The 23,148-nt window shown below is 40.2% G+C and overlaps 1 protein-coding gene across 1 annotated transcript in view; it reads right to left on the reverse strand.

The window, feature by feature from the left end:
• Window positions 1-23,063, reverse strand: part of ADARB2 (adenosine deaminase RNA specific B2 (inactive)) — a 303,805-nt gene extending 280,742 nt beyond the window's left edge. Inside the window, exon 1 of the mRNA XM_033063178.2 lies at window positions 22,834-23,063. Within this exon, the coding sequence (XP_032919069.1) occupies window positions 22,834-22,933 (100 nt within the window). The 5' untranslated portion in view covers window positions 22,934-23,063. The remainder of the gene's footprint in view (window positions 1-22,833) is intronic.
• Between the last annotated feature and the right edge of the window lie 85 nt (window positions 23,064-23,148).

Below are 23,148 nucleotides of genomic sequence, written 5' to 3' on the forward strand. Positions count from 1 at the left end.
CTTGTACTCCTCCAGAGACTGCCTTTTCCCATTTTACAAAAGAATCTAGTCAGCTTCTAGTTCATCCATAATTTTGCCATCTCCCAACATGTGAAACATCATTTCTGCTTTCCATGGTACCTCATATAAAGTACATGTACTACTTTGAACCAGGTCTAAGGCCAGCCACTGATGACTTCTACCTAGGGACTGGTCTTATTTTACAACAAAGCTGCCCTGTAGGAAATTATGCCACTCGTTCTTTTTGACATCTGCCTGTGGCTTTCTGTGTTTCATAGCAAATGACAGACTAAGAGAAGAGTTCTCATTGCTGACCACTCACAGCCTAGAGCACCTGAACTGAATTCAGCACTGTGGGAGATGTACAGAGGGCCTTGTATTTTTCCACTTACTAGAGTATGACCTCCTGAAACAATTCATTTCTCCCACTTTATGTTAATTATAAGGCTTACAGTTGCTACTACAGTATTTTGCTTGGGGACAGAGAAGAGATATCCTTAGCTCAGCATGCAATGGGGAATTTTACTTGGTTAAATATAAAAGAATAACAATTGTTTTCCACTTAATTTACTTAAAAAATAGCAAAGCCTAAGGTATGCCATGACTGTATGGGCTCAAACTGAATTTAAGGCATGTCTTGAAACAGTGTCTAGAGGTCAAGTATTTAAAATACCTTAAATCTTCTTATGCTAACCTGTTTTGTTAGTTGATTTGGTTATTGCAGATGTGCTTTTTGTTCTTTTTTTTTTTTCCTTTTTTCTTTCTTTTTTTTTTTTTTTTTTAAGTCTAGGGTGGTTTATGAAAGGAAGGCATTGGAAGGATGAGGAAAACACCAAAAGGCTTTCTTTCCACATCCTCCAACAATTCCAGACTATAAACCAAACAGAACTCATGATCTGACACTGGGATCGTTCACAAGATCCTGGAAAGAGTCTAAAAACAAATAAAACAAATGCATTAAAAAAATAATGGTTCCTCAAATGCTGTAACAACAGATGCAGAATTTTAACATGAACTAGTTTGAGGCACACATTAAAATGGTCTCTTCCAAGTATTATTAGGAAATGGCTAAGAAAAAACGAGTGACTTAAAGTGCAGGATATGAAGGAAATCTGTGTGCTTTTTTTGTGTGAAGCTGAACAACTTTTTCACTCTTTCTGAAAGGTTTTGAAAGCTTTTTACTCTTTCAGGAGAGATATGAAAGGTTAAATAAAAGCTGAAAAGCAAATAAAAAGAATACTGATTCTTTCTCTTCCCATTCACTACTTTCCAAGGCCCTGTATGAGAAATATTAAAGTGATTGTTTCTTAACTACATGAAAAATTGCATTATTAAAAACTGCAAAAGGCAAATTAAAGAAATGCAATGGGAATTATGTGTGTGCACATGTGTGTTTATGTTTACATACTTCTTTGATCTGCTTCAATAAACAGCCTTATGCTGGTAGCAGCAGAATAAATAACATTCTCCCTGTCTTTATCTTCTAATCACCACCCAGCATTCCTCATGCCACTAATGATCCCTTCAGGCAGGCAACTGGCCATGGAAATTAATAGGAACCAAACCAGCAAGTCACAGCTAAAGTCGAACTGCAGAGGCCAATGCTCTCAACTATCTGATAAACCCTTCCAGAGTTAAATGGGAATCATGACAGGATTGCATGAAGCCCATTGTCAGCATCTCCTGAATGTTTAGTAGTTATTGAAACTAAACAATACACAAAATATACTTTTTCTCATGTTCCAGTTCATTTGTACTTTAGTCATTTAGAAATGGGAGTTTCAAAACCAGGGCGTGAGTTGACGTTATTTACCAAATTTTACAGGAATATCCCCATGATGGAGGATTTTACTTTCTGTAATGTTTCTTTACCCATTTTTCTTTTCCTAATTTCTTTTCTGATATCCCCTTCCAGTAATGCTCAACCAGCCCTTCACTTTTATTAGTAAAGCTAAAATGAATGATACTAATGTGAACAGCATAAAACCTACATTGACCTACTTTTATTAAATGAAGGAGAATAGGCCTGATAGATTGTCCATTCTACTCTTCCATTGAAAATTACTGGTATTTCCTTGCCATGATCTATATATACAGGTTATGCTTAACTCTGTTTGAAAGCAACACAAATATAATACACAATATGTTCTTATTCATTCTCTATTCTGAATTACCAGCAATTCAAGAAATAGCCAAAATAGGTTCCAAAAATTGGAAATGGAAAGAAAAAAAATGGAACAAGGCAGCAGATCACCAGCTTGACACAATTAAATGCTACCTATGAAGTCAGTATAACCCAATGGCATTTTTTAAGAGAATGAATTACCCTCAGGCATTTTTCTGCTCAGGTAATTTTTGCATGTTACTCTTCTTCATGCTGTCCAATTTTAAAGGTCCAATCCTGACTGAACTGCTGAGCATTCCTCCCTAGCACTGGGTTTAGCAGAACAGAAATGCCCTTTAACCACCTCACTAAGGTTTGCCAAGAATCACAGAGTTACACCAAATAATTAATTCCTGTCTGACAAGACCTAATGCCACAGAAGCAGCCTTTGGAAGTTCACCTGCAGGTTGCACACTCAGCTTCCACAATGGTTAAAATAACACTTAATGCCATAGGAATATTGCTCTTTCTTTTACAACAGCTACCAGGAGATCCCAAATCAGATCAGATCACATCATCCCAGACATAACTTTATGGTCCCTAAAGGGCTCACAGCACTAATTGATTAGAAATAACAGTGATGACAGCTACTCTGTCTGTCCTGGCAGACCCAGTGCAGAGGGGAGGCAAGCAGATTGCCAGAGTCACAAAAACAACAGCAGAGCCAGAAATGAAGCTCTGGGTTCTTGAATTTAACAAGATTATCTTTCTAATGAGCTTTGCAAGCAAACAAACAAGACATGCAACTACCCAACTGGTTCTACTGTATTTCTTAAAATGAAATTTAAGAGCAAAATGACAAGAGACATGTTCTGGAAAATCTGCCCTAAAAATCCAGTCTGAAATATCAAGAAAAATCAGCACTCACTACCTACAGCTACATGCTTTGGGGGAAAAGAAAGTCAAGCTAGTGTTCACAGATGATTATTTTTTAATAGTTCTGGCCTCAGAGCAGCAGCTCACATTTCCAATGTTATAGGGAAGGAGGAAAGCAGAGACATATCAATCACTCAACAAAGAGGCTTGTCAAGAAGTGGGTATATTTCTTTTGTAGCATTTTCTTCTCAGCAGCTGCCCACGTACAGTCTATCAGGAGATATCTCAGGTGTCCATCAGAATATTCTTCTGCATTCTCTCCACTGTTGGTGCTTGAGCTTAATTTATTTGTCAAGTGCTCATTTGGGAGTAGGACTGGTAGGGAGGAACAGGGAGAAACGTGTTCATCTCATCATGATACTGGCCCAGCTCCCTGCTTTCTGTCAGCCTGCAAATATTTACATCAGACCTGCTGGATTTCTGCATCTTATAGGATTTTTTTTGCAATTAATTCAGTCTCAATATTCTCCTCATTTCCATACTTTTCAAATGTCATTTCATCTCTTTTGATCTGCTTCCATTTCTTTTCTCCCTTCTCCCTCTTTGCTTTCATGCTCTTTCTGAATTTTGAAATGGATTTTGTTGGTTGATAGAAGCATTTGAATTGCTTTCAGAGACTGGGCCTTGGAAACATAGTATAGCAGCTTGTTTAATCACATTTCTCACCTAGAGTCTGTATAAAAAGGGTGATATGCAGGGTGTGAGGTTGCAAAGCTACTAGTGAAGATGAGCTAATGGACCCTGGCCAGCCTTAATTAGAGTTTCTAAGCCAAACCTTTCCCTCCTCTGACCATGAGTGTGTCAGCCTATCAGTTTTGTAACAGCTGTCAACCTCCTCTGACTAGTTTGTCTTCATCTTTCCTATTTTATGTGTTGACACAGCACCAAAAGAGTAATTTCCCTGCAGTCAAGGGGTCCTTCACTCTGCAGGAAGAACAAAAAGTGCCTCTTCTAGAGGGCACCTGACTACCCCAGGAGGGGCCAGGTGTGCCATGAACCACTGCAAGCCTTGACACCCTGCACCTTTGGGATATGGAAATCTGGCACTTCAAAATATACATGACTTTATATATATATATCTATATATATATATGTACACCCACCTCACCGCTCAAAAAACAAACCAACATTGGGAAAAAAAACCCAACAAAACACCAAAATTCTGACCTCCCTCTCAAAAAACACCATAACATGAATCTACACTAAAAACAAAGGTCCCTAAACCACCACCACAATAAAAGCACTGCTAAAGTGTTGGCACCCAACATGAATTGCCAAAGAGGGCAGAGTGAAACAACTTCGTTTTCTGTTTCAGACTAGTTGAGGAAGGCTTATCAATTGCGTATGTGTTTCCCAGTGGAAAGCTTCCAACCAGCTGTGCAACATGTAAATCAAAATGTGCCTACTTAATAACAAAGGCTTGTTTCCATCAAGATGGACGGATAAATTGCTTTCTGCCTGAGGATAAAGAGGACCGGGCTTTAGGTGTGTAAAAAATGGTAAATACCTCTCTTCTGCTTTTGTTCTTTCCCAGCCAAAAGCATCTTAAGAGAACCATCTGTTTAATTGCCACAGAAAGAAAAAAAAATAAAAATAGGGTTACCAGGCTGCCTGTGCTTATTCATCCAGTTTTACCTTGAGTTAAATGTTGGAAAACTGTCCCCATTTAAAAGGTTTTAGTTCTGCCACTGCCTATGATAAAGGCTGCTTTTCTATCCACAGCTTGGCTTGTCTGTCTATGGGTTTTTTATTTCAGCTAGAATTGCAAAAGAAATTACACTATTCTAGTGTAAAATGAATGGGATTTGCTCATTTTAGTTTATTATCTTCATCTGTTTCTCTCCACTAAAGAAGAGAGAAAGTCCCACTCATCCCCCTGCCCTCCCCTCACCCCCAGAGAAAGCGGCAATTGTACCATTAAGCCTGGAGTGCTTTACATATGCAAACACAAACACAGTGCTTACAGCAAAGATCTTTCCTATCCATATGTTCATCTCCTTTCCTTTACCTAAACCAGACGATTACCTCAGCAACTCAGCTGTGTTATTGAGACATTTCAGCGTGAAATTTGTTTTTCCTCACTGAACTTTAAGCGGAATTTCAAGTGCCAAGTCTCCAAAGCCAAGTGGGGCTATTAAGAGATAATTACTAATTATGCTAATTTGAGAAGTTGTGCTATTTCTTTCCCTGGTCATTTTATCTGCAGCTCTCCTGAGAGAACAGTCCCCATTCAATGTTAATAACCTTTCCAGGCTAAGCATTCAATGGAGGACAGTGTGTCCTAAACCCAGAAATATTTTATGGTTAATCTAGATATGTGCCTGTAAATTAGAAAGGGAAGCAAGTTGCACTAATGCTAATGACTTACATTATTAATTTTTTGCAGTAGCAGAAATATCTGATTCCTCTCCATTCATATATTGATATAGCTGATGGTTTTATTTTAAACCGAGTCCTCAGTGACTTGAAATATTCAGTATGCCAACAATATTTCTCAGTGATCATTTTCTAATCCTACCTATTGCAAGCTCCCATAATAACAGATAAAAACAGAGACGAGATTTGATTTGCATTTCCTGAAATGTCTCATTTATTTTTGTCTTATTTATGTAATAGTATGAAACAGATCTTTTCCAAACTCTACATACTGTTTTTTCTTTTCTTTTTCCAGACAATGTTTATTGGATTGATTACATTAATCTGCAGAGTATGCTGACAGGATAAGAGACTTTATTATCTCTTTAAAGAAAATAATAACTTCAGGTTTTATGTGATGTATAATTCCATCCCTGTTTGGTGGCAATACATAGATACTTTACACTTTTTATCATTTGTGGAGAGGCAGTAACCAGAGTCTTCTTGACTTGTCTGCCTTCCCAGGGCAGAGCTGCTGGGACAGCCCTCGGGAGGGGTTTTTGCTAACATCCTGTTTCTCTGAATGGATCCCCAGGTAAGAACACATGGTCACAATGTCCAAGACCAGGGCACGCTCCATCAAGAGCCTGTGGCTGCTCTGAGGTGGCCTTGAGGCCCATCCCTGCAATACCTGGGCTCAGACACCCCTTTGGATGGGAGCCATGCACATCTAGGGCAGCTCCTGGGACAGGCTGGAAGTCACCCTGTGTCTGCCAGCACAGCATGAGCCCAGAAACACTCAGGACAGGTCATCCTCACCTGGAGCAGACACAAAACACCACACTGGAGAGGGCAGAGCAGGGCAGCAGCAGCAGGTGAAGGCTGTCCCCTCCCCTTTAACTAGCCCTGATGGGAACTGGGGCTGTGCTCCCACCATAAATAAACTCCATTCCTCACTGGAGCCCATCCTGCTGGACAGTTTTCTAAGTGGCTTGGCAGGGTTTGAAATGAGCAGGGTTCCTCTGAACTCCTTGTTCACACCCAGCTGTCCTTGCCTGTGTTCCCAGGGATGCTGGCAGGGGGTCACACAGCAGGACAGCAGCTTTGGCCTTGCAGGGCAGGGGGACATTGCAGGGCAGGGGCTCTGGCATCACAGCAGCTGCAGTTCCTCCCCATGGCTTCTCAGCCTGCTCAGCCATCTCTGCCACCCTGGCTGCGGCCAGGTCACATTTCTCCAAAATCCGCTCACTGCCGCCTGATGGCACCGGCTGGAACATCTCTGGAGGCCAGGCCCTGCCCTTGCTGCAATCAGGGCTCCCAGGAGAACGTTTTTAGCAGAGATGACCTCAGTGAACACCAGCTGCAGATGCTCTGGCAGGAAGGCAGTGTCGCTGTGCTGCTGGACCAGGGCTCGCACCAGCAGCTGGGCTCAGAGGCTCCAGGGCTCCAAAGGAGAGGGTAGAAAACAGGAGACATCCAAAATATTTTCATAGGAATTGAGCTTATATTCTGTGGATTTTTTTTTTGCATTTTGGAACATCTAGATGCAAACTAAGTTCCCCATCACGCAATCAAAATAAAAATAGGATGGAGTGACAAAAACCAAAGGATAGCAGCTTCTACTTTAGTTTTTCACTATTTTAAACCCATATATCCACCTAAAACCAATAGGTGCATTTTTTAAAAGGCAGAGAATGTAAATATTCAAAATCTTGGGTTGCACCTATTTCTGGAAAATGTAATGCACAGCCCTCAGACTCCAGTTCAGTACTCCCAACGTGGGAGTGGGAGGACTGCATTCACATGAGACATGAATTAGGGCCTAAAAATATGTCCTAGTAATAAAGAAGCTAATTTTAACTTTCAGCATTGCTAGTTTCAGAACAGAGCTTCATTTAGAGGAAATCCATTTTTAAAGTGTGGGAACCTGCCCCTAGAGCCCAGAAAATCATCAGGTAAGACACAAATCTTCCCTGCTGATACGGGTGGGGGGACCAACAGCCCACTCCACCTGCACCATTCCACCAGGAGACACAGAAGAACCTTGGCTGTGTGACTCCCCATAACTGCAGCTCCCACAGGTCTGTGTGACACACCCAGCAGGAGTGGCTGCTGCTCAGACCGACCTGATCCCAACCCTCCAACAGCTCTCTAGCACAGAGAGCTGTGACTTTCACCTGGACAGACACACACATGCGTTTCATGACCTCTGCACAGAACAGTTTTCTGGCCATGGAAAGCATGTGCAGGAGGTGACACAGGTGTGGGTCTCAGGTGCAAGTATCACATCAGCTCTCCTGCTGGAGGACAGGCTGCTGTAGGTGGGGTCCTGCATCTCCCCTCAGTCCTATCAAGTCTTGGGCCATCTTCTGAAGATACACTTGACCCAAAATTCAGTCTCACCCAGTCACAGTAGAGCCATCAGCTCCTTGCTGACACATTGCTGTCCAAAGATGCCTGATGCCACCTGCGTGAGAAGAGAGCAATGCATCTGGGAAATGCAAAGTTGTAAGCAAAAAAACATCTGCAAGAGAGATCTCTAAGAACAGATGCAGCCAGAAAAGGAACATGCCATTTCTCCTGAAAGGCCTCCTGGAATATTTAAACGCAGTTCTTCATGGGGAAAGAAATGAGTGCAACAGGGTCTCAGCCACACTTGCTTTCTGCTCCATGGGAAACTGGAGTCACAACCCCAGAAAGGTGTTTCACATTGCTAATTCTAGCCAAAATGCAGCTTTCTGCACATGTTATTTCTTATTAATATTTGAAATTACTTTTTAATCTAATATCTGCAAAGATCACAGAAGAGTTCTGAAAGAAATAAAAAAATCAGTTCAAGAAGTAACTGACATGAGCTGTTTTCTTTCCTCCTATAATTCCAGAATGAAAATACTTATAACCATATTACATTACAGCATCATTCCAAAACCTGCACTAATGCTATTATAAACTGTTTGGAGCTGCTGCAGATTTTGGAAGGCTTAGAGAGCATGAATAACAGAAAAGTGTATTTGCAAGAGACATCAGCAGCTGGGTGGCACCATCTAATTAATGTAAGAAATTATGTATGGGAGAGCCTAAATACACCCCAAGGTCCAGTTCAGGCCAAAGACAACACAGTCCTTTGGATGGACATGACATCAGCTGCAGCAGAAAAGAGAAGCAAACTCAGTTTTGCATGAATTATGTGACACTTGCGGACAGATAGCTCCTTTTGGAGAAAAAGAAAACCCTCTGTGAGATGCTACCTGGTGTTTGAGATTGTGACTAGGACAGTGGGAGGGATGAGCAAAGAAATTATTTTATTCACCGCTCTTCTACCTGTGCTGACAAATGTACAATGTGTTGGGAAAATTTCCACTATCTCTTCATGCTGTGAGTCAGTGAGGGGGAAGAGAAAGCTTGCCATCCCAAGGTTTCCAGCTGGAAATAGGTAATGACAAACAGGGACTTGATCTCCTTTCAATCCCTCAAAATCTTAACCTCAACTATACAAAAAACATGCAAGCAAGGGCAGCAGGGAGAACTGCCCCCTGCAGAAGCTATGAGCAAACAGGCTCCACATGGAAACCTTGACAAGGAGCTGGGGGAAGCTCAGACCTGAGATTCTGAAGGAGGATGGTCCTTTCACTGTCACCAGCAGCTGCTGCAGCTGCAGGTCTCTTAATGGGATTTTCTGAAAAGCACAGATCTTGGCATCTGACAACTGAATGAAAATGTTGGATTTGTTTACTTACTGCAGGTATACAAATATGTGTATATTTCTACCTCACATCTTTGCAAAGAAAATTTTGAAAATATAAATGGATGAGAGCTTTGCAAGACACAATTAATCTATCATTGTCTTTTTCCATCCACAGTTTCTTTAAGCTGATTCTTGAAAAAAATGGACATCTGAGGTCCAAAATTCTACAAAAAAACACAAGTTGTGGACTCCTTGATTTCTGTATTTCCCCATGGCCCATCTGCATGGATTTATTTTCAGGCTAAGAGCCCAGATAATGCAGAACATAACATTGCACCTTTAAACCCCCCAGTTATAATAAAGAACAAACAATAATCATGATGGGTACAAGATGCAAAGAGATTAAATACAAGGCAGATGTTCAATCTTGTCTTTTCAGCTGAGATTATAAATGGTCTTAGCCTAAGAGAAAAATTCAGAGCCTGAAAGTGGAGGTTTGCTAATTAATCAGTTATAATGGTATAGGGGATTACAGAGCATGATTAAAACACACTGAAACCAAGAAAGACAAAGGAGGAGGGCAAACAGAGAATGGAAGCAGCTCTACCAACAGAGAAATATCTCTACACAAGCAGCTGAAAATGCTGCAGCTCAAAAAAACCTTGTACTTAAGAATTAAAATCCAACTACAACAACAAAAAGACAATGTTGTGAACTAAACGAATTCCTGGAAATTTGTTCCAATGTTTATTTAAAAAATACAAGGTTGGATCCAAGCTCCTTATGAAACCTAGGAACAAAACTTCCATTGAGTCCAGCTCTTTATATAAATATGAATGTACATTAGTACAGGCATTGCTGGAGCACATATTGGCACATTAATATGCATAGTACTAAAGACTCTGTGCTTAAGTATATAAATAGAAGTCGAATATAAACATATGCATTCATAGCTTTGAAATTCCATTTGTAACAAAACAGCATAGAGAAATTATTAGCATTTTTACATGATGATTTCTGCCTAAGTCAGATACTGAAGTGCTACTGATACCTACCAGGCATTCTACAGATGAGGAGTCTAGACTGATAACTTCTGTGCTAAGCAAGTGAATTTTAAAACCTCCTTTAACATTAAATTCTAATGCTGTCCTGCAGGGATGAACTAAGGTGCTTTTCTGAGCGTGCAGTTTTAACTTCCTTGTTTACTCTATGAAAATAATTTGGCAGTGATTCACACCTAATAGTACCAGTTAGCATGACACAAATCCTTATAAAAAATTATCAGAAGGATCAATCTCTGCTGAAGACAGTGTGACCACCCATAACAGAATGTCCTATGGGATGTAGGCCCCATAAGCTCTAGGGCCTGGTGCTCCTCAAAAATATAGATTCCCATGTAATAGGGTAGGATTAGGCTCCTGTACTCTTAATCTTGATTCTGCTCTCCAGCTTTCTCTTTTTTCTAGTGGAAACAAAAAAGGGAATTGTGCTTTAGGTTGCAACTTCTCAACAACGTTGATGCATGCATATTTGCTGTAATATTGTCTACTCAACTGAAATTAATCTATAACTTTAATAGATGAAAGTGGGTATGATACAAATGAAGACAGAAAAAGAACAATTTCTAGTTCTTTTCTAGTTTTGTAAAATGAACGCAATGAAGTATTTCCTGTTGGAAATACCTTTGCTTACCACTTATGCAATTTTAAGCTACATTACGAAGGTACCGTTTATTTGTGTGGTTTATTGCTTGCCTTAAGAGACCTCCATTTGTTCAAAGTATGAACTTATTCTAGATTTAAAATTGTAAGAGCAAACTAATGTAAAAACATAATGAAATCACCTTCAAATCTGCTTACGTTCTCACTTTCCATACAAAATTATTTTCATCACATAAATAATCCCCCAAATTTGTCTGAGATTATTCCAGCAAATCCCATGCCCAACAAATCCTAAAACATACTCCACCTGTTAGTGAAACTATCATAGTAATTGTCTGGGCTTTTATCTAATGAATATGCATTACAGCAGTCAAAACAAATTCTATCTTAATCTATATTACTGGGGAAAGTTTCTGAAACAAGCTGTTGCAGAGAAATTTATATAACATGTTGTCAACATTCAGCAAAGACAAGCTGTCTGCTAGAAAGGGCTGATGGAAACAGTTTCCTAGGTTTGGTCAGAGAGATGTTTAAGCCATGCTTTTGGCCCAAGGTGTTCTAAGAGCATCACATTCCCTGGTGCCTTTAGCATTCCTGCCCACCCGTACTGCACCTCTCTGCAAAGCCTGAGCTGATCATGACCCAGAAGCCTCTTTTTCCATGTGGGTTTCTGTCAGTCATCACCTCTTCTACAACATGCAAACTCAGTGACCCCTGTTGGGCACGGGGAAATGATGGAAATTCAGCTGCCTGCCTGCTCAAGGCTGTGTGTGCCTGGCACCAGCAGGTGCAACAGAATGCGATGGAGCAAACCAGTAACAGGAAAGGTACTGGGAACCAAGAGTAACAAGATTTGTAAAATTAACCAAGATTAACAAGCCACTCTTCCCAATGAACTGCCTGCCTATGATTCACACAATTGCTTTTGCTATAATGGCCATTAAAATAATAATCTCAGCCTCTTATCATGACTTTTCACTGTCTTCCTTTTCTGCCAGGAACCAACTTTATGTGCCAGTGTCAGAGAGACATCTACTCAGCTCAAGAACTGTTAGCAAGATCAGTTTAGATATGCTAAAACAGAACAACCCCTAAGAAATATATGCTGTAAGCAGGTGCATTAAGAATTTTTTTTGTATGTAGAAAATCGTTAGGAAAATAATAGTAACTTCTAATCCAGTTTCTGATTCCATGAAAAAACCTAAGCACCAGCACATTTGTATGCAGATCTTGTTACTTATTATTTACTGCTTTTCTGAGCAGCAATGGAATGACTGAAGAAGTGATTTTGCTGAACCAAGGCCATATGTTACCCCAAAGACCTTTGAAGATATATTGGTCCTCCCTAGGCACCAATCTCATATATACTTTCCTTTTCATAATTTGTATGAATAGCAGTTGCTTCAGTAGGTGAGGATACAAACAAGGGAAGTAGGATAGTAAAAGGAAGGGGAGGAAGAAGATGGGTGTTTTGGTAAATAAGAAACAAATTGAAGAAGTGTAGATATGTGGATTTTCAGGGTTAAATACACTTTTATTTTTGGAGTGATTTTTTGGAACATTTGTGATTATCTTTACCGAGATGGCTTCTGTAGTGTTTAATTCATTCTCCTGTTAATGCAGCACTCAGAAAGACCCAAACAAGTGTAATTTGTTGCTGTTTGGTTTCAGTTAATTTCAGAGACAATTATTCTGAGGCAAAATTAAGATAGTGCATGAGGAATAGATTTTTAATTTTTTTAAAATTTTATAAATTACTTTCCTGGACTCAGAAAAGAATGCTTGGTTCTTTTTTTCATCTTTAGATGTACCTGCCACACTTCAGTCAAAAAATTATTGGTAAAGACTAGAGTGAATTTAGAGTGGTTTTAGCTAAAGTGGAATAGTCTTTTGGTCTTCTGAAGGGCTTGAGCATAAACTAAATTGATGAACTACAGGCAAGGTACAAATGTTATCATGGAACTGTTACCATGATTTTAAACAAAAATGAATGTGATGAAATTCATAAATTAGTATTTAATCCTTGTGAAATGAAGTGATTAATCTAAAAGGACAAATCTCATAAAAAAAAAAAGAATCTGTAACAGTTTCAATGAATTCCATAAGAAAATTCTTGCAGCATCTGAAGGAAGTAATGTACATTACAAAACCAGAGCTATAGTGGTTATTCTGCAGAGTTGTCTGCAATGTGCTGCTTAATACTGAAGAAAGAGTTGCCTTTTAAACATAAACTTTGCTGCATACAAACTTCACCATTAGCACCTTTAGCAAGCCATTCTGGGCGAAACCAAAAGCCCTCCAGAAGCTGAAGAGCAAATGTGATTTAACACCACAGAAGAAGCAGATCCCATGCCTTTGTTTACATACAAAATAGATGAGTAAACACCAAGCCCTGTTCTTTCCAACAGCAGCAGGCAGAGCTGCCTTGCCATGCCCTTGCAGGCAGGGATTACCTGCTCTGCCTGCTGGCACAGGCTCCCCTTGGAGGGAGCAGCTCCCAGGGACTGCAGTGTCACACAGGCACCTGCAGTGACAGAGCCAAGCCATGAGATGCAGCTGCAGCTGGGACACAGCTGGAGCAGGGCTGGGCACACACCACAGCCAGGTTTGTTGGAAACTCGAAACTGGAGCGACACACTCCTGCATTCCTCCTACCTCTGGCTAATTAATCCTGCAACAGATTTAACTGGTCTGACTCAATTTCCCTCTCCCAAACAGTGAACACAGCCTGCCTGCCTGTGAGACTTAATAACCTTCCATAAGTAGCTTCAGCATGTACCTAGCATGATTACACTGATGCATTTTTATTAACTCTGGGCAATAAGAATCCTTCCTGTCTGGGATGAGTTGGAACTATCGGAAGAGAAGGATGAGCTTACCATTGTCAGGGAAAAATGACAATCCAATGTGCCTTACATCATAAAAGCACAAATTTAATAAGGGATTCAGAGTTAGCCTTCAGGAAAATCTGACAAAACACCTTTGTCTATGGCTTCTTACCACATTTAAGCAGAATACATCACTTGCTTAAAAATGTGCCTGGGTTAACCAATATATAAAGCAGTGTTCTGTTACCTATATTGCTACAAACCAGACTTCTAACTGCAAAAAGACTATTTCATTTCTGACTACTGGAAAACTATAGCTTTTTAAATCCCCCTGGTTTTTTTGACACCTAATAACCATCTTCTGGTAACTGGTCCTGTTAATAACTCACTGCCCATTTTTACCTTGCAGTTTACACCTTGTACTGTAACAGGAAAATATTTGAATTATTTAATTTTTTATTTTTTTGAACAAAATGAATGCAAAGATAAAGCTTTTGACTTGCTCTGGCAGAACTGAAATGCTTCACATTTATCCTGGAACACTCTTATATATTCCCTCTTCTTGTGTAGGAAATTTTAAGGATTTGCACAGTGAAAAAACCCAAACACAAACCCATCAAAAATCACAGCATCAAATGCCTTGTGCTTATGGATTCCACTTGAAGACACAAAAATTCCTCTTTGTGGGCACAGCACCAGTTAAAGCAATTCTCTGTTACACAACTGTAAAAACTGAATCATTATAAACATGAATTGCAAACAAGTCAAGTATCTTGATTTTAGAAAAGACAGATTTTACAACAGACACGCATCAGATGCTTTAGCATAAATAAATGATAAACACAGGTCAATCAATAATCTTTGAAGCAGTTGCAAGTGGAAGAAACCTGCTGTCAGTGGTATTAAAGAACATTCCCTTTTTGCACTGTTTCTTTTAAACTCCTAAATCCTCAAGCAGCAAGAGCTGAGCTCCAGTTGAATTAATCTGCACTGCTCAATAACGAGGCACTGCCGACCACTGCAGCCTGCTTCCCAAAATCACCATTTCCATGGACACATAAATAGCAATTCGTGATTGACAGGGAGAAGGGAAATTACAACCTGGAAATTAGCTAATGAAAGTTAATTTTGGTAGGTTTTGTTCAAGAAGCCCTGGGCATTTTGTCTGGTGGTTTGCGGCAGGGCTGCTGGCATGGATGCAATACAGAGCACGAGCTCAAAGTTGGCTTCTGCTCTGTTAGTCCTTCTGTAGGATTCAGCTGGAGAAAGATCAGCACAAAAAGAAACAAATCCACCTTTTTGGTAAAGGTTTGGGGTTTCCTGACATGAGCATTATGGGTTCCTGCATACACACCTGTCTTCACCATGCTGAGTTACTTAGCTACTCAAAAAACATACCTACACAAATGGAACGTAGAAATATGCTAAACGTCTGGTTTATGAGAAGTCTTTAATTTCTTTATTTCTCACTCCAAAAAAAAAAAATCATAATCCTTTTATGCAGTTTTGTGCAGTTGTGCCTTTGTGATTTGTTTGTAAGTTGACTTATTGCATAAATATCACATACAAATACTACAAGAATTTTTATACATATACTTTTAAAATTACAAACTCATACAGTCTGGATAGATGAATGTGAATAAACACAAATTATATAAGAGTATTTTATTTTTTTGCAATTAAACAAAATACTTCAATGTAATACAAAAATTCTTCATGCAGTTTGAACTGTACAGGCTTTAAGACCCTTTGTCTAATATAACCTGGAGTTTATTACAGTCATTCACTTCATACAGCTAGACAACTATATTTCACATAAAAATGTATATATGTACCTATATATTAAGGTACAGACATAAATGTATGTGGAAACACAGTTCTGCCACCCTGACTGATGCAGAGAAGTTTCAATTTCAAACTTACTCTGAGTAGGGGCAGCAGAATTAGGCCTCATACAAAGGTAACACATTATTACAGTTGGCTTGAAAGCCATCATTTTACATTTGTTAAATCCCTCTATTTAAGGAATAAATAGCCATTTCACAGTCTCTGAGAAGTGGCAAGAAGCAAGTAATCGCATAAAATCAGTTGTGTGTAAATCCCTAAGAAGATGGAGATAAAATATCTGTCAAATTCTACTTATTTCTTCTTACACTTCCCAGCAGCTTTGACTCTTCACGCTGATGTTTCATTAGCATTTAGAGAAAAGTGATTCTGTTAATAATTCTGAGCACCATTTCTCTTGCAAGGAACAAAAAAATGGGGGGAAAAAGTCACACTTTAGCACAAAGTATTTTGCTGAGATCTATTTATTGCTCGTTCCTCATTCCAGACTCACATAAAAAATGCCACCAGGACATAGTGCAGGCTTCAGAAACAGCACTCACAAGTGGCACAGTTCCAAAATCAGACACAGTAGCTGGTTTAGCATTGAGACCAAACCCAAACCCAGCAGAAACACTTTCAAAAACATTAGCTTGCAAGGGTAATCCCCTATGACACAATATTCATCTGATGACGATGCACTGCAATCTGTGGCGTTTTTCTGCCTAACAAATCATCATGCATTTGTAAAATTTGTTTTCACCCCCTTTTATTCCACTCTTCTATTCATTTTTTTCAAGAGACTAAGAAATGGGTGGGGTGAATTAATTTTTATTGTAATCATCCTAACCTCACTACAGAATCAAAGCAAGAGACTAGGGATCAGTCTCAGTTTTGGTCTGTTTTTACAAAAACCATGAAGGGCGTGGAGTGGGAACAGAGAGGAAGGTGACTTAAAAAGCTGTCAGGAATATTCCAGGGAGATGTGGCTGCCTTGCTGCCAGTTGTGCTGCTGGTTTTGGGAGGCACAGGGCAGAGGGATGTGCATGGCCACAGAGAAGAGCAGAAAGGCTCCTCCTGAAGCGCTGCCACGCCACGGCCCCAGCTGGGGAAGCGGCACAGTGCAAAAAGCCTCTCCGTGAGCAGCAGCGATTAAACTGCCTGCAAATCACCTTCCCACCTAATCCAAGCGAGTCAGGAGTCAGATAATTTCCTGAAAAAGAGGATTCATATCTCATATTAAAAAAATGAAATCCTTCTTTATGTATCCTACCCAAAGCCTACAGTCACTGAATTGAGCATCAAACTTAGTAGCACGAGTCTCAGTTGAGTTAATCAAGTACCTCAAACTCCCTACAAATAAGTTTTGTTTTTCCATACCTTGAATGAACAAATTTCCTAGGCCAACTATGTACAGTCTCAATAGAAAGTCCTTCCACTTCTATTAATCATGCTGAAATTTTCCTTTCTTAAAAGCCTCTGTCACAGTAAATAAAAAAATCAGGCATAAATTGGAGTAGCCTGTTTACCTTCTTTATAATCTTTCTTCTTTAATATGATTTTACTGTATCCTTTCTTATGTTTGTCTCGAAAGTAAACAATATAAATCTTATCAATTTTCTTCTACTGAAATTTTACACATCTCTAATCCCTTTTGCCATATGTCTCTGAATCCCCACTATTTCTAGTACACATTTGGGAGCTGGAACAGCCAGAACGAAACAGAATATACTCAGTGAAAATACACCTTTCATTCATTAATGTCACGGTAATATCTCCAATATTAGCCATCCTGCTCTTTACGCACTCTGCCCTGCTCCGTGCCTCCCTTGTTACCACGCTTTGCTTAGCAGAGATTTTCATTAAACCAGCCATGGCAATGTCCAGTCCTTAGTCCGGGGTCTGTGTTGTTAATTCAGGGTCCAAAAATACATCCTCATATTTTCAATCTGCTGTAAGAAGCAAGAAATTCGAGACTGATTGAACGACAATCACTCCATCCATTTAATGCTTTCGGTTAAAGCATTAAATTTGGCAATTTTATGACTCAGGGAGGGTTGCCTATTAGTATGGGTTGACAAGCTGCTTCCGCCAGTTAACAAAGCAGTCTTTTTAATATGTTGTATATCACAAAATGCTGTTAAAACTCCTCTGGGTTGGCTGCTTCGTTTCTAATTCATACAGCGGGGAACAAAGGTCAGCCACAGCAGAAAGGTAAGTGCTTCGTTTTACTATTGGAACTTACATAATTTGCAGGCAAAACAAGCTGTTTTACACAGCAGACGTCAAGTTCATCACAGATGCCTTGAGAATGATCTATCTACTGATGCATATCAGCCTTTTTTGTCTGGATAACTAATCACTTACACGGGAAAAACGGTAAACTGCCTGAAAGGTTGTAGAGATAGTTAGCTGTAAACACAGGGATCAATTCGGGTTCATTACCACTCACAAAACCTATGCAATATTGGCCAGCAGTAATTCAAAAGCAGCACAATTAACAGATCAGACAGATATCCTCATGTTTGCTTTTTTGAGACTCGCTAACCTATAAGGCGTTAAAGGAACCTAAGAATGCAGTTTGCACAGACCTATAGTAACTTTGGTATTACACATAGCAATTTCATCCAACCTTTAATTTTTAGTGCAGCATTTTCCATTTGTAGGGTGTCACTTCAGAAAGGGCTGCCTTTAAGTATTTTTAAAAACTCCATTAATACAACTTAAACTTGTAAGCAAAGCTCTTCCCTTATGGAAGAATTTTCCTACGCAAGACACATAGGAGAAGCTACAAAATTTTAAGCAATATGAAGTGATTTCCAAGAGTAGGATTCTTTGCCACTAGCTTTATATGCCTGTGTATTGCCACTGAGGAAAGCAAAACATCAGACAATATCTGTGTTCAGAAAGGTAAAGGGTACCATATACATTATTGCCCATGTATGACGTGGTCAATATTCATACCAGTGCTTTTTCTACTTATATAATTAATACTTCGAGATAAAGTTGAAGTATTTTGTTCTTTTTGAAAGTAAAATACACCATTCTATTGTCCTCACAATTACATGCTGTTCTCTTTGAAAGTAAAATACACCATTCTATTGTCCTCACAATTACATGCTGTTGCTAGGAAGTTACAACTCTGCTATAACCTAATCGTCTGCTATTTAGATATGGACTCATGAATCCCATATTTTTATTCTAAATTTAAGTTCAGTCATCGTAGCTAATGTCCTTGATGCTATCTCAAATTGCTGTCATTACACGGATCACTAGAAATTGGAGGTAATAGTAAAAAAGAAAAGAAAAAAGAAAGCTACCAAATTAGATGATGGATAAAGGTTTAATCAATTTAATTTTATCACCAAATCCATTCCCTTCCTCTCGAGCTGTCAGGGCACGAGATAAGCGGAACACGTCGTGAAGCACAACACAATCCTTTTGTGGGAAAGGAGTTGTGTCCCTGAACCTCGCCAAGATGAAACACGCTCATTTATTACTTTGGCATTGCAGGATGATGAAGAACCAAGCTGGTTTCCTCCCTTCATCTTCAGCACAATCTTTCTATTTCATTAATTTTTCATGGAATTTCATTTCACAGTCATTTTGCCTCTCTCACCCACTTGCTGCCCTTATTTAGCTTATTCTGTCAACTTTTATTTTGTGTCCCATTGTATCAGCAGCGACTCTGGCCGTGGCTTTCTACCACATCAGGGATACCTGATGCCCTCCTGCTTCCAGTAATTAACTTCTCTCTGTGGCCCTATAAACAGCATTGTAAATAAGGTGGCTTATTTGTTGGCTTACACTGGAAAATAACTCAGAAGGGTTATCTATCCAATCCCCTATTTCATACTTACTTTCTGTGTGCTGATTCCTAAGAAGTTGCTGGAGGCTGCTGAAGTGTGGTCTTTTTAGTATTATCAGTAAATGGCAAATCTGCTTTTGTTTGGTCTACTTTTAATGACTTATCTGGGAAAGCAAGCCTTCTTTTCAAAATGTGTACCACAGGCTATGAAATGGCACAAGCTGTGCTGAGTTCTGCCAGTACTCTGCCATATTCCAGAGCCCTGAGAAAACACAAGAACCCACAAACACAGTAACTGTCTATAACCCCTAGAAATTTTAAATTGATTTCTCTAAATCAATAGGCATAAGTTTCTCTCCTCTGGTAATTTTATATACACCGATTTTAAAAAAATCCCAATAACTCAAAACCAAACAGAGAGGAAAATATAAAATATCTATTACTGCTGCCACATGAAATTAGTATGCAAATAATCTGTCAAGCATCCATATTTCTTTTTCATTAGATCTTTGAAAAATTAAGATATTTGCTTCCCACTGGGAGTTATCATATTGTTCTAAATGACAACGAAAATATTTCTACCTATACTAATTTAACAAATAGGTCTAAATATTCACATTTTAACTTTATAGCCCACATTCTGCATAGAGTGTAAAACTGAATAAAATCACTCTATGTTTGCAATATGATAGTCATTGCATAGACATTTAATGTTAAGGCAGGATATTCTCACTGAAAGAGTTGTTGGATTTCATAAATATGAAAATAAGAAGCATGCAAATTAATTACTGAATGATGATATTGGACACTAGAATAATTGTCAGTGTCCTACACTTCGCAATGCTTGCATGATTTGCATGTATGGATATTCTCTTACTCCATGTGTTTTATATATATAAATATATATATATATTAGGCCAAATGCACAAGGAAATTCAGCTATTCAGAGAACACTCTTTGCTTTCCTTGTCTGAACTTGCTTTCTGCCCCTAGGAAACTCCTAAAACAGAGCATCCAGGTATAAAAGAAATGGAGTGAAGCGCTATACCCCCACACACAAATTTATAATTCACACTAACCAGACCAAAAAAGTGACTGAAAACATGGAAGTAAAATAGAAGGGAGAAGCAACACTATTAAATAGAGAATAATAATTGTTTCTACTGTTGTACATTCCTAGCTATTCTATTAAGCAATGTCTCAACCTGGTTTTAAGCACAGTTCACACGTAACATGTGTAATAAAATATAGTAAGTTGTATAAATAATTTGTTGAGTCCATTTCCTTATGGACTGAGGTGTGACAGATAAATTAATTTCCTTACTTTCTGTCTAATACTCAATTTAAATTTAAGATTTTGGTGAATTTCTTTGCCTACTCATGTTCATCCCTGCGTATGGATGTGTAAATATACGTGTCTAGTTACACACTTTAAAGCAGCTACTAAAAGCATTCCTGCTATAAACAAGAGATGTGCTGGAGAATAGTTGAAAGCAAGTGTCTTTGGTCTAACTCTCTGCAAAGACTTCTCTCAATCTATTAAACAGATCAAACATGCAAAATAGTGGAGCCCACAATGATTCTCATTAAAAATAGTAATTTAATAGCCTAATAAACATCTTCTTGACTAGTTTCCTGAATAGTCTGTTTGTTAAGCAACATCTCCTTATGAGATACCATAAAAATAAAAGAAGATGAGCACTAAATAAAATAGCATAACAGTAAAATCCAACAGGTTTTATAGAGGGCATGCCTTAAGTTACAGCAATTTTTTGGCCAGCACTATTTTATAGGAATGTGTATTTTTATGAATGTATACTGTGATTACAGAGAAAGAAAAAACAAAATCATATGAACACAAGTCTGTAATTAGCATACTAACCAACTACATTATTTGAAAAGTGGTGCAAATAGCACATTCCTAAGAATAAAAAATGAACACTTCAAGTGCACATTCTATTGATGTTGGTCAGTTAAGCACTTTCTAGAATGTGATCCACCTCCAGCTGTTCACTCTGCAAATAGCTACCAAGTTATTGTTGAGCAAGTTTTCATGTTTGGTTTTTTTTTTCTCAGACATTTAACTTCCACCTTGTTTTGGCAAAGCAAAAAAGGATGCATCAGAAAAGTCTTATTGAAAGACCGAAACTTTTGTCTGCTCTTAAAAACAAAATTGAACCAAGTACCTTTCCTCCACTGTATAGATGAATGGTTTACTCTTTTCTCCTGGCCAAGTACAGGTCACTAAAGCTAGGCTAAGTTTGCAATTCCATAGAAAAGTAGTTTTGCTAGAACAAATCAGCATAAAGAAGTCTGCAGAGCACAACTTGATTACAGGGAAATTTAAAGGGAAATGAATATGCAAGTGCTCATTTCTGAGAGTTTTAAAATTTATTCTGCAATGCCAAGTAAAAGGCAGCCTTTCTCACGAGGTGCTGTAACATGCTAAAAACCCAGAGTAACAAGTTGGAGTTGCACACCTACTCGAAGTCCTGATACATCTGCGTGTCTGTTGTTTCTACTTGTGTGCAGGTCGCTATTTGTTACTATGATTTTGAATCTATAGAGTTAACAGATGACAGTAAAAATAGTGACAATCAAATGACACAGCCTTGCATTTGGCCCATTTCTACCAGCTACTATACAAAAACGGCTTTGACACCTTTCTAAAATGTTATTAAATACCGCACTTACTGACTTCAACATAATCAATAATTAAGAGGCACTTAGCTAACGGCACCTATAAATCAGGTTTTTTAGAATGTGAAGGAGAAACAGCGTATCCAGAGCATCAGCCTGAGTGCTAGCTGACTAAAACTTGTGTGAGTACCACACAGAGATCATAATTACATGTTAGATTATATTTACTGCTTGGATAAACACTCGGACTTCGCATCTCTGCAGTTCAGTGCCTTGCAGCTGGGCATCCCTGGCACTCTGCTCCCCGTATCAGTTTATTTTACTTTCAAGCGCTCACAGCCGGTTAACTTCATCCTTTCAGGCAAAACATCAAAAATCAGTGTCATCCCCTCTACAGGAGGAAGCAAGACAGCCGTGCGAAGAGCTGTTATCTAGGGCATATTATTCCCTGCTCGCAGTGACATCCTGTAGCTTCACTTTTCCTGCTTACGGCAATTAGCGCCTTCCTAGCCAGGGCTCGCTTAGGGACGGGAACAGCACCGAAACACAGAAACTTGGCGGGCCTCGTCTAGAAAAGGAGAGGAGCGGTAGTTCGGAGGGCGCGACAGGCGCGGGGCTCCGCCCGGGCAGCGGCACCGCCCGCGGGCACCGGGCACGGGCACGGGCACGGCCGGGCTGCCGGAGCCCCGGCACGGCCCCGCTGCCCCGGACGGCTCCTGCCGAGCTCCTCCGCGGTTCAGCCTCGGCCCGGCACAGCGCAGGGAGGGCAGCGAGCTGTGCCCGGCCGGGGGATCAGCGCGGCCGCTGCCGCCCCCGGCGGGCCCCGAGCCCGGCACCGCCCGGCCCGGCCCGGCCCGGCCGTCGGGGCAGCGCGGGGCTGGTGCTGGAGAGCGCCGGGCGCTGACAATGGGGCTGCGAGCAGCCGATGCTGTGCAGGCGGCAGGCGGACAGAGCGGGAAAAGAAATCAACGAGAAAATTGCATCTCTCTTACCTTTCCTCTTTGATCTCCTCCTCCTCCTTCTCTTGGACTTGCATCGCAGCTGCCCGCTCGGCGCTCCCGACGCCCTGCCGCTGCCCAGGACGGATGTCATGCCGGCACTCAGCGAGCAGCGCCGACGTGCTCTCCTCCCGCGGAGTTTCTCCTCGTTCTGGAGGCGGCTTTTATAGGGCGGGCTGTGGGGCCGGCGGGGTGTGCCGGGGCTGTGCCCGGCTCCGCTCGGCGCTGCCGCCGCTCTGGGGTCGCGCCTCCGCCCCGACGTGCCGGGCCCGGCCGGGGCGATGCCCGGGGGCGCCGCCGCGGCTCTGC

This window comes from Catharus ustulatus, chromosome 1 (assembly GCF_009819885.2).
Source record: "Catharus ustulatus isolate bCatUst1 chromosome 1, bCatUst1.pri.v2, whole genome shotgun sequence".
In the NCBI taxonomy this organism is placed as follows: Eukaryota; Metazoa; Chordata; class Aves; order Passeriformes; family Turdidae; genus Catharus; species Catharus ustulatus.